This window comes from Diprion similis, chromosome 3 (genome assembly GCF_021155765.1).
Source record: "Diprion similis isolate iyDipSimi1 chromosome 3, iyDipSimi1.1, whole genome shotgun sequence".
Lineage (NCBI taxonomy): Eukaryota > Metazoa > Arthropoda > Insecta > Hymenoptera > Diprionidae > Diprion > Diprion similis.
The window spans coordinates 15,161,157-15,174,147 of record NC_060107.1 but is presented as its reverse complement, the minus strand read 5'-3'; the positions used below and the strand labels follow the sequence as shown (position 1 = coordinate 15,174,147).

Sequence of the window (12,991 nt, the reverse complement as noted above, 5' to 3'; positions counted from 1 at the left end):
AAAGGTAACATTCAATTGGCGAAAAAGCGAAACTAACCTTATATACAGGACATTGAAATTAGAAAAAAAAACGTCATCAGCCCATTTTTTATACGTAGGCACAGTACACATGTTAGTCTTTTTCTCCTAACCTCCCACTTCTCCATTAAAGTTGTTTTAATTAAAATGTACCAAAAATAACTTGATCAGACTGCGTATGAGCGGGACAACGGTCAACGGTCAAAACGGAAAAGAAACCGAACGGAACAGGTGCCTAGGTCATCGGTTATAAATGAGTAATATAAATAATCGGTAATAAATGAATCGTAATATTTATAAGTAATATAAATGCATGTAAAAATATACATATTTAGCAATACACATTTTAACATATACCGTAAAAACTTCTAAATATGTTAAACTTTAAAACTTGAAAAGTAATAGATATAAGTAATTAAAATGTATATATATATATATATATACATACAGGGTGTCCCAGACTAAAGTGCAAAAATTGATAGGGGTTGTAGAGGAGGTCGAACTGAGTGAATTAACCCAAAGAACATGTGGTCTTCCGCGCCGCCTTCGCGAGATACGGTCAAAAAAGTGTCGCTAAACGCCGGCATTTAGGCAATCAAGCACACACACCGCCGGCAAAATTTAATGTCAAGAGTGTTTCTGTTTGAAACTTGTGAATTTGAGCGTGTTATGTTTCGCGTTGATAGTCAAACGCGCATCAAGAAGACCGCTCATCGCTGCCTGATTCGGTACTACATTCGGTTGCCTACATGTCGGCGCTTAGCAGGTCTTTTTTGACCGGTCGTATCTCGCAAACGCGACTTCGGAGACCACAAGTTCTTTGGGTTAATTCACTCAGTTCGGCCTTCTCTACAACCCCTATCAATTTTTGCACTTTAGTCTGGGACACCCTGTATATGTGGTAGCGATATTAGCATCGTGGGTACTCATCCCTTCAGCCCCGAGTTCAGAGCGCACAAAAACTGGGAGGCGCAGGAGCCGATGCGTATCGTACGCGGACCGACTCACTTCTAAGCTATTCGGCTGATAACAGCTCGGTTTTATTACCATCAAACTATTAGCGCCATCTGTCAGCCCGTAATGGTTTACCGAACCAATCTAGTGTACGTCCGTATACCTATTCGTAATTGTACAGTGCTTGAGGCTTTTTGTCTCACTAATGCGCCCACATATATATATATTTATATATAGTAGTAAAGTAAACTCAACACAGGTAGTCAGAGAAATTGAGTTATATATATATATATATATATACATATATTTATATATCGAGTTATATACTGTATAAGCTCTAAGTTGCAAGGACACAGAGCAGTGTTTACAGACTTAGAATGTATGTTCAACAAACCCAGGGTGCCGGGGCCCTGTGCAACGAGGGTAATACTAGGCTTCCTCCATACGGTATATGGTCTAATTGTAAGTTTGGTTTTATTAGTGGGAAATTTGGTGGTATTCGTAATTTTACATTTATACCAGGAAATTTGATGGTTTGACTTTTTTTTTTTTACAAATTGATTCTTATACAATTTTTTTACCTCCAAAAATTCAAATGCACATAATGGAAAAATCACAAAAGCAAATACACTAAACTCACAGTCAAATATGAAACCAATTAAACTAAAACTAAAATCAGATATAAACCCAAATAACAAGTCAAATATGATCTTAACCAGCTGACTGGTAGGGTATTTTAGAGTTTTTGTGCCAAAACTTGGTAGAAGCATATTCTTAACTAGCATACACAAAAATCTGTTTTAAGGGGGTTTTTGGTGTTGTCGATTCCATTTTTGAATTTAGTTTTTGCTTTGCACCATATTTAAGGGGTAAAAATAAGGGTTGAGGTTGAAATGCTTCAGTTCCTCCAATTCTCGATAGTATGTACAAATAAAAATCCAGTGTCAGATTCATGAAGTTCAAATGGTAGATCCGAACGACGTGAACGCCAAAATGTAAATTCCTAAAAATTCATGATTGCCATTTTTGTTTATTTACATTTCAGTATCCGCCATTTAGAATTCCACGATTCAGATAGCGTATTCATAGTTGGCAACCCAAAAAATCTCGGAGTAAAAGTTTTACAATCATACGATCACTTAAAAAGTATGTACTTTAAAGAGTGTAGAATAATTATATATGATTTGGGTAATTTTTAGGTCAAGATTTTGAGTGTAATAAATCTGATTGATCAGTCGAATAGAGCATACCAAAAAACAGTTATCTATAAATTATTGTCCAAATAGATTGAAATTTGGGAAAGTTATTCAAGTTTGTACACATATGATACAATACCAGGATTGGCGCAGTTTTAATTCTTTTGTACATATATGATACAATACTGTTCAACCGGTTAAATAAACAAACCCAACATCCAGACATAACCCCAAATGAACAAACATTAAACAGACCAAATAAAAACTCGAATGTATAAAAAATTAATTTTTTAATTTAACATCAACGTTTCCTATACCATTTCAGTAAAACGTTGAAGAGTAAGGATACCTGTATACTATAGTTTACAGCATCGATTGGAAACCGTTGTACAGGTTTCCTTATCCTTTGACTCTTTACTGAATTAGCGACTACGGATTCGCATACGGACATTGTAGACTCCAATCCATCCTTACCTCTTATTCCCGGTAACTGTTATTTCGGTTTAGACGCCGATTTTCGAATTTGGTTTTGCTAGCATGCTCGTTTTCGTTGGGTTTTATGTACGCCTCTTGATTGGTTTATCGAGTTCGGTTTTTGAGTTTTGGTGTTTTTTTTTGCGTAAAACCTAGCTTGTTCGGTGATTTTTGGTGGGAAATAGTGCAAACAAGTTTAGCAGTTTTTGGCGGGATTTGATAAGGACTCTAACGGGTTTACGAGAATCCGACTTGGCAACACTGATTTGAAGTAGGGGTAACATTGTGTTCTTTCTGAGTTATGGAATTCAAATTCTCCGGATAAGCAAACAAATTTGAAATTGAATATCTTTTCAATTAAATTGAATTAATCTTCGACCGAAGAGTTAGGAGGTTTCGTTTTCTTCATTCACTGGTCTCTAAACCTTCCCGAAAATCGGTTGCAACTGAAATTAAACGAATTCTCACGCATCTGTTGCGGAGAATCTCATAATTGGGATTTAAAATTCACCTCTGCTCCCATGCGAGAACTTTTTTTTATTACTACTTAGAAAATTGTTTTGTTTACTATTGTCCGTTTGAATGATTGCTTTCGTATAAAAGAATTGATAAAAAAAACACCCTATTACGTCACTTGCTTGATTGTCACTTGCGCAAGTGATGATAAGTTTGATAAGTCAATTGCAAAATCTGGATCGCGCCAGCTGGTAATTAATCTCAACAATTCACGAATCAATCAATGAATACAGTAAAATGTGTGCGCCAGTTTATGGTTGACACGGATTTATAGCTTCCTATAGATACAATGAAGACACTTGCTTCCTAGTGAGCTTTTCTTTAAAAATGTTCTTGGAATGTCAATGAGACGTGGTTGGACGTGCGATTGCAGTGAGAAAAAGAAGAAGAAGAAGTAGAAGAGTAATAAATTGAAACAAACAGGAACGAGAAATAAAAACGACAAGGATAAGAAATGGGGCAAGATCATAGTATGAGAAGCGGTCTCGGGCAGGTCTCAGGTTGCACGTACATATTCAATGAAGTTGACCGAGCACCGGAGCACGTATTTTGCTGATTGTCCGAGTCATTAGCCACATACGAGCTTAGCTTCTTCTCTGACAGATCCCCACCTTACGTCTTTGGGTTCATTCATACGCAGATATCCCCATCTTCCTGCCGCCTTTTGCTATATAAGCTTGGCGGCCCTTAGCAAAGAGCTTTCTCATATCCGCGTGCAGTTGGTCTTGAAGTGCATCGTTACCTGAGGTGTCGATTATTCCAAGTTTGAATTGAAACAGTGTTTATGTATTATTTCTATAATTTTATCATTATTTCTGGAGGGTGATTACAATTATCAAATTAAAACCAGATATCGAGTAAAATCATGGTGCTGCGATTTGCGGAATTAGCGAGCTTCGCTTCGCTCGTACTCGCCTTCGTCTCCTGCGAACCTTATCGCGACTATTACAGACGCGAACCTATAGAGTATACCACCCCTCTTCACATCATTGTCATCATGGCTGATGATTTGGTAAGCCCGTGATTACAATTCTTAAGAGGGAACCATTGGCATTTCAATGTTTCATCTGAACTTTTCAGGCTACATTCTCAGTTTTCCCGACTTTGAAATGATATTCAAGTTACTCTTGTCATCATTGTTTCTGTCGTGCAATATCGCTTGTTAGCTACCAAATATCGAAAACGATCGTGGATCCGAAATAAAATTTCAAGTAGCTTAAAGCAGCCATATTTATTTTAGAGTATATTTTAACTTCGCCTACCAGTAATGTTTTGTATTTTTTTTTTTCAACACCTGGTTGGAAAGCTCGATTTTCGAAGGCTGTGGAGCGTACGTAAAGTGCTCCTTTTCTGAACTGTACGGTAAAACGAGGTTGGTGCATGCGCACAAATGAAATACATCAGAGCTTCTTTTTGCACATGCGCAATATAATGACACATGTTCCTGCGATGCTGAGAAACTTGTCCATAAGATAATGACACTCCCGTCTTTTGGGGGCGTTCATAAATTACGTCATCGATTTCAGGGGTGTTAGATTATGACCAGCGGGCGGGAGATGGGAGCATAAAAATTATGACATCACATGCAAAAAGCGAAATTGAGAAAGAAAAAAATTTTCATTAGCCCGGTGTTGAATAAATACTACGCGTGGGGAGGGAAAGGCTAAAACCCTCAAAATTCGATGACGCAATTTACGGACGCTTCCTTTAGACCTTTTAATTTAGAGCCAAAATGACATTTCAATATTTGGAAGTGGATAATTTGAATTGCGAGTCTTCTTACGTAGGTTGCCGTTAATTTATGGGGTGGATAGTGGGCTACGGATATGGTGAAAGTGGGAGAACAACCGTGCAGCAGCTAACACGATGTATTTTTAATTAGTTATTATGTTGAGTGACTTCCGGGCCGGATGTAACAGATTACGCGCAAACGGTTATTAAAAATTATAAATAGATAAATTAAAAATAATGTTTTATTTGAAAAAAAAAAATAGACGGTATAGAGAGGTCAAGAGGATAAGGCTCACTTGAATATTAAAAGTCACTTTGCAGAGTAAACAAGTTCATTACCGGATTTGTAAGGTCAATTTTATCATTCTTTAGGGACATGAATGTTTTTTGTTCTTAAAATCATCTCATCTCAAAACACGATGATTGGAGCGTTGCACCATAATATTAAGGGTACACACTAACATGTTTGACCTTGGAGTTTGAAAATTCATCAATCTAAATTAGAGCACTTGAGTTCAAAATTTTATAATTCCACGAAACAAATACTAGAGTAAAAGTTTAGGATGTTCTGCGTTTAATCAACCGTCGTTTACTATTTAACCAGATTTTGAATCATGTTATATGTTCAAATGCGTGGTTTTAGAATAATTTTTTTCGTAATCAATTTTCAGTTTGTGGTAAAAGATCCGTCAACATCGTGACAATTTAAAAAAAAAAAAAATTTCACACAGTCGTTGAAGCTTTCCGAGTGTACTTGTATTCGAAAAATTGAAGTTCCTCGAACATTGTGGTAGTTGCGAATAATTTTGTTCACCATTAACAATGGTCGAGGTCGTCCCTTGGTCTCAAATACTTAGAGAAGAGGTTATATTTACTGTAAAAAATATAATTCTCTAATTCGTTCAATTTGAATCATAGATGTGTTCAAAGTAAACAAAGTTGTATTTAATTTCGCAAAAAGTAACAAATAACAATTTTTTGGTTTAAAAAAAAATTATTGTTTGCAAGAGTTTATTTGATGTAAAAAAAAATTTGTTTCAATTCAACAAATTAAATTGTTCTTTGAAATAAATATTTTGTAGGAATACATACAGTTGATGATCTTTTTGCTAAAACAAAAAACTGATTTATTTATGTTGAAGACAGAAGGGTGAACTACATAATATTTCAAATGAAATAAAAACTTGTCCAAGTGTCACGGTAATTTAAAAATTATATCGGACTTTAAGAAATTTTCTTGATGTCAAAAATCTTTTCACTGACTGATCGCATTGCAGCCGATGATTCGAGTGGAAAATTTGGTAGAACTGTAAAGCAGAAAGTGGTTCATTGAACGCAGAAAACTCTTAGCATTCTGACGAATCTTCAGCCGAGTCTCCAAATTTTTCATGCCAAATTATTAGACATGGAACCCCGGTGCCCTGCTGCTTTGGGACGATAGGGTTGTTTACTAGGTGCATACATATGATGCGCCATGAATGGGGATTTGCCGCGGAGATCAAGGAGCATTCCGTCTCATTGTTAACTGCGAGTTTAATATTCTCTGGTGTATTATTATTCAGAGAGTCTGAGGTAGGCCGTAGGTACACGACTCACGACTCGGATTAATAATGCACGCCGAGTTAAGGCAATTACCTCTTAAGATGCGGAGGCTTCTACTAGTTTACTTATGTTAGAACCGCCGCCCACGCATCCAGGGCGAAGGAGAAGAGGCACGTGCAATGAGGAAGATTATCCGCAGACACGGGCGTCTGACTCACGGCGAGCCAAACAAATAAAATTCCTGCAAAGTGATGACGAAATTCATTTAGGTTACGTAATTGCCACTCTGTCTTTAATTCAATCCTCCTTTCTTTCTCCTTCTCATAATTCTTCGTCTTTCCGTTGTTTGTTTGCCTGCAATATGTAATAATTACACGCGTATATATATACATATGTTGCACAACTTATTTCATTTTCAATTTGTCATTTAGAGCGGTGAAAAGTTATCTACGCATCCAATTTCAATTCCGCCAACTTTACTAAACAATATAGCGCCAACATGATTGATTTTAATTCTCACCTATTCCCAACTTCAAGTTTGAATTACTCGGGAATTTTGTGATATATTTTTTACCTACTTTTCAAATCATTGTCTTTCTTCAGGGTTGGAATGATGTTGGATTTCACGGGTCAGACCAAATCCCAACGCCGAATATAGACGCTCTTGCCTACAATGGAATAATCCTCAATCGGCACTACACTCTGCCTTCATGCACACCCTCTAGAGCTGCTTTTCTCACTGGACGATATCCCATCCGTATGGGTAAGTTTCTACCATAATTTAATATGATAATGATTATTATTATCGCTTGAAGCGGACAGAACAATTCAAAATAATAACTCTTATTTGAATTCAAATTTGGCAACAATAATGATAAACAAAGTCTATACCTATCGTATATTGAAACACAATTTTATACGTGTATGTATTATGAAAATTATTCCTAAATCTTGTGAGTATTACCAGTCAATATTTTTTTATAATCAAATAATTTTTTTCAGGGATGCAGGGTGCTGGAATTAAGGGTGGAGAACCACGTGGTATTCCACTAAACGTGCACACTTTGCCAGAACGCTTGAAGGAGATCGGTTACGTAACGAGACTAATAGGAAAATGGCACGTTGGTTATCACACGCCACAGCACACGCCGATGCACCGCGGTTTTGATTCGTTCCTCGGATTTTACAACAGCCACATCACTTATTTTGATCACAAATACAAGCAACAGGTGATAAAAACTCGCAGCTAATTGTTATCGTAACTTATTATTCAGTGATTCGTTTAATGAATTCTTTCTGGGATTTTAAAACATCTTTGAAATATTGGAATATATTGGGATCGAAAATAATTAAAGATGTCATCTGACGGTAGGAAATTCACTTCGCACTGACGAAACCGTATTTAAATTTTTATGTTTTTTAACTACACTACACGTATTTTACTCTGTGTCAATTCAATGAAGGAGAACGAATGGTTACAAACCCATCCCTTCCTTACCCTGCACAAGCTAATCGCTTATGGGGGCCTATCTGAAAGGGGATGGAGGGTTTGATTGTAATGACTATTTTTATGGTTGTTATATTTCGTTGCAGAATTTGAGTGGGTTCGATATGCACCGAGGAATGGAGCCGGACTGGGAATCTCAGGGCGATTATGCTACGGATTTATTCACTGACGAGGCAATTCGGGTAATAAGAGCACATGACCCATCTCGTCCTCTTTATCTTCAAGTTTCTCACTTAGCGGTTCACCCGCCTCTCGAAGTTCCTCGAGAAGACTTATGGACCGATGAATTCAAACACATCCGAGAATCTAACCGTCGGATTTTTGCTGGTATGTAGATGTCCGGATATTCTACAATCCACAGAGTAGTAGGAAAGAGAGAATCAGACAACACTCTGCGATAAAACTTGTCCCCAGTTTTGAGGTAACGTAAGAAGAATCGTCTGAATGCGATTTGAGCGCCTCATACGGGAAAAGTAAACTTTTCGCTTTACTATGTAAAAAAAGATGAGCAGCGATCGTAACCTATAAACCTCTATGCTATAAACATACTTCGTAAATTCGTAAAATACGCATTTGAAGTAAGTGAAAACCGAGTAATTGCTTTTCCAACCTCAACCAACATTAAATCCGAAGAAAAGGTGGCAAACAGCGAATCGTAATATCATAGGGGGAAGGGGGAACAGCGCCATACGAGCTTACACCGCAAGGGGCGCTTAAATCGCACCTTGACAATTCATCCTACGTTGCCCAAAAAACTGGACCAACTTTTGAGCTGAGCGCTGCTTGAGTGTTGTCTCCTTCCTGCTACTCCGTGTTACAATCTGATTAAATTAACAATAACAATAGTAATGATTTGGAAAATCGTTTTTAGATGCGCAGTAACGGAGAATAAAAATAGTAAACATGGTACATAACATTTCCAAATTATTCTTCGTAAAATTTTATCATTATGCTATATCAGTCTTAGGTTCTGATGCCTAGAATATCGTACAAATTGTTTCAGCGATGGTCAGTCGCCTTGATGATTCAGTAGGCCAAATCGTGGCAGCCTTAGGATCCCAGCATATGTTAAGGGATTCGTTGATCCTGTTTATGACTGACAACGGCGCTGCTTCCGTCGGCGAGTTCCGTAATTTCGGTTCTAACTGGCCGCTCCGTGGTGTAAGTTAAAGCAATACAAAATTGTTATAAACGTTTGAGGTGAAGCTTACATACAAATTAAAGGAAAAAAAATGAATAGAGATGAACAGAAAACAGCTTGGTAATATGGCGTCGGGGTGACGATCAGCTGATTGTTTTGGGGTCATTTAGCAAATAGTAAGACACTTATAAAAAGATCGTGCTATCTGTTACACCTTTGTTCCGTGACATTAAGTCAGCGTAGAGTGCAATATGCGATAAAAAATTACTTTTATATTAAAATGTGACGGCCATGACAATGGACTCGTGTTTGACTTCTTTTAATAGTACTTTTTGCAAGTCAGTATCCATATTTATATGTGAACTGTTTTTCAATTTTTAATATTGCTTTCCCAAAATTTGATAATACCTATCAATTTCGATGATAAAGTAGATTAAAAAAAAAAAAATTCCTGCAGAGAATCCAATCGCCATAGTGCTTCTACATGCTACAAAATGGCTTTTTTGGGATTTTAGGAATTAAGAAATCTTAGAAATTTAGTCGTAAAAGCTATCAAGTTTTGTTTTGCTCGAGATAATAAGAAACAAATGTTGTAAACAAATAAAACAATTTACCATCACAACTCGCATAGACAAAGTACACCCTGTACGAAGGCGGAGTCCGAGGGGTTGCTGCAGTTTGGTCACCGCGGCTCTACGATACGATGCGGGTTTCAGAGCAACTGATACACATAACGGACTGGCTTCCGACTCTATATGCAGCAGCTGGTGGTGATATTGAGCATTTGGGTGACATCGATGGTGTGAATCAGTGGCCGAGCTTCAGTACCGAAAATAGTGGAAAAGTTCGGAATTCGCTACTGTTGAACATCGATGAGGTTTCCCAAACCGAGGCGGCGATACAAGGCCGTTTCAAACTCCTTCGAGGTTTATAACTAATAATTGACTCATTCAACAAATCATATTTTATACTTTTTCTTGAAGTAACGGAATCTCTTTAAAAATTGAAAGAATCGAGGGTTCCTGATCACTGGTCTCGTGGAATCAATAAAAACAGTTCAAAAATTTAACTGCAGCTGATTTGCACTCGCTTTGAAACCCACGTCTTACATGTTTTTTTATAAATTTTACGAACCTTTCTCAAAGCTGATACAACCGCGATCACGTAAACTCTATCGGTTTTAATCATTCCAAGCAATTCTATTTTTCGGATGAATAAAATACGACTTGCTGAATCAGTTGCTAAAACAGAAAAGTTCCAGGCCTATCATTTGAAACCCACTTTTTATTAGAGCTCTCTATCTATTTCAGGTTCTTTCAACCGGGGATTCTACGACGGATATCAGGGAGAATCTGGTCGTGATATGCGAAATGTAGTTTATAATACCAGTTTGGTTATCGGTAGCGCAGTTTCGAAAACAATAACTACTTACCTCGGGGGTCCAATCACTCAGCACAGTGCCATGATTCCTCTTCGGCTCAACGCCACCATCGAGTGCACCGTATATCCCGGTCCGTTTCGGAAGTCACACTTTGACACCTGCAATGAGACGGAGTGCCTCTTTGATATTATTAACGATCCTTGCGAGACGAAGAACATTGCCAAAGATTTTCCTAAGGTGGGTAATACAGTTGCATGATAAAATTTCCGTACCCGTTTCCATTTGCAATACAATGTACACAAGTTATACAAATGATTCTTCTTTCGGGCTAAATTGTCGGTTATTATTATTCAGTTGAAATACTGGTCACATGTTGTACTCTCAGATATGATAAGAGGACATTGAAAAAAATTGTTTACCTAAAAATTGTTAAAATTATTAAGCATCGATTAATCGAGTCCAGAAAAACAATTGAACACGACTGGATTGAATCGGTAAAAATTAATCGATAAATCGATTACTTCGTATGTTATCGAAACGGTGCATTAATAATTGATACTCTAATCAAATAAATCGATATTGTATTGCGTCATTCATAGGAGTAAAAAACGACAAACCGATTGTGAGGAAAAATAATCGAGTTGGTCGATTAATCGAATTTGAAAAATAATCGATTATAGTCGATTAATCGAATTGAAAAAGTAATCGATTGTAGTCGATTAATCGGGAAAAACAATCTATTCAATAGAAAATCGATTATTTTTGGTCGTTCTAATCTTCGACACTTTCGAGTTTAGATAGTATCGGAGCTGGATCTTTTCCTGGAGAGGTACGCCAACTACTTGGAGAAACAGGCTCTGATACCGGTCGACTGGCACGCGGACCCTCGCAGTTTTAACGGCACCTGGCAGTCTTGGTTAAGCCCCGGAGCATACGCTTACACAAAATGCGGGGCAGCGGTTAGTACGATCGCAATCTGCGCCCACATGGGAATGGTTTTGCTGGTTGTCGGTCTCCGCGCATTTCTTTGACTGAGGGACACGTTTCCCGCGAAAAATACAATCTCCAACTTCCGCTCCTCTCACAAAGATGGCGCTCAGAACTACGCAAAAGGCGATCATCTTAATTCTCCACAACAAAGCAAGAACAATGAACGAAACGAGGAAAAGGAGGAACTAGTGGAAATCAATTTTGTCGATGACGATTGAAATTACAATCAACTATAATATAATCACCTAACCACAACTTATTATAATTAATTTTTCATGCCTAAATGACTTTATATTACTTATTTGCACCTCATATTTATATCTACATATATATTATACCTATTGCATATATGTCAGCGTTTCGTGCCGGATATATCTATTATGTATAATAATAATGATAATAATAATAATATTAATATAATAATATATTTATTGTATAACTTGTAAACTGTGCAGAGAGCTCACTGCTTGAATGTAGCAACGTTGATTGTCAGTGACCGAGACAGATACTTTTTAATCATCGAAAAAAGTTAGAGCATGAATCTTTGTAATTAGGCACAGCTACAGCTAAGTTATCAGAATATCGTATACAAGTGTACGAATAATTTGTCCAGGAAACAAATGATGAGTCGATTACAGAATTCAGCGCATGTCTGGATTTGTAATTTTGACAAATTAGCAGCTGTAAAGTTATTAAAAAACTGATTGATCATATTGTATTATATACAGCTACATCGTAGATTGTGCAAATCGACGCTTGGTGTAGCCTTTTTGATGATTGACGTGGAATAATTTATGACATTAAAGTGCACGGATTTCAGGTTCTTAAATTTATAAACATATGAATATATACTAATATTTTGTATTGTTATGTAATTTTATACATATTATATTACGGTAGAAATTTTTGTAAATATTATTCATCATGCAAAGTATATAATATTTATATATTCGGTATAAATCTATTTTTCTCACCTCATGTATTATATACCTATTATTATATACAGCATTATAAAAGTTACAAGGTAAACAAGTATTCAAGTTAATCGCAAGTTATATCTTACGAAATTATTACAAACACTGCATATTTCAAGGTGCAGTCGTTCGCTAATCGGTACACGAATTACATTGAACTATAGTTGACTGCATGCGCATACGTGATAGATACGTTGTTCAGTTCAATGCTTGCATTGAATGATTTTTTTTCTTCAATTAATTTGGTTTATCAAATTTTTTATTTTGATTCTGTTTGTTGCTGCCAAGTTTTATTGAAATGGGTAAGAGTAAAAAATTTGCAGTAAAGATCAAATTTTCAAGTAACAAAAAGGCGGTGAGGTTTCTTACAAACAGGAAATTTGAAAATGTGAAAAAAATTTCCAGAAGAGAATCGTTCTTCTTTAACAGCTTTACAAAAGTTTTTTTTTCTACTTTTCGACATTTATTACAGTTTTTAATTTAATGAGGAAATTGTCGATCTCCGTATTTTCGGGGTCGCAAATTTCAAATCTGAAGTTTATAATATTTAAAAATTCAGAATTGTGC

At 36.6% G+C, this 12,991-nt stretch overlaps 1 protein-coding gene across 1 annotated transcript; it reads left to right on the top strand.

Annotated features, from left to right (window-relative positions):
- The first annotated feature begins 3,829 nt into the window (after positions 1–3,829).
- Positions 3,830–12,282, top strand: LOC124404011 (arylsulfatase B-like). The gene is made up of 8 exons (XM_046877813.1): positions 3,830–4,170; positions 7,035–7,194; positions 7,434–7,660; positions 8,025–8,265; positions 8,942–9,099; positions 9,711–10,005; positions 10,390–10,697; positions 11,258–12,282. The coding sequence occupies exons 1-8, from the start codon at positions 4,024–4,026 to the stop codon at positions 11,489–11,491; spliced, it is 1,770 nt and encodes a 589-aa protein (XP_046733769.1). The 5' UTR covers positions 3,830–4,023; the 3' UTR covers positions 11,492–12,282.
- The last annotated feature ends 709 nt before the right edge of the window (positions 12,283–12,991 follow it).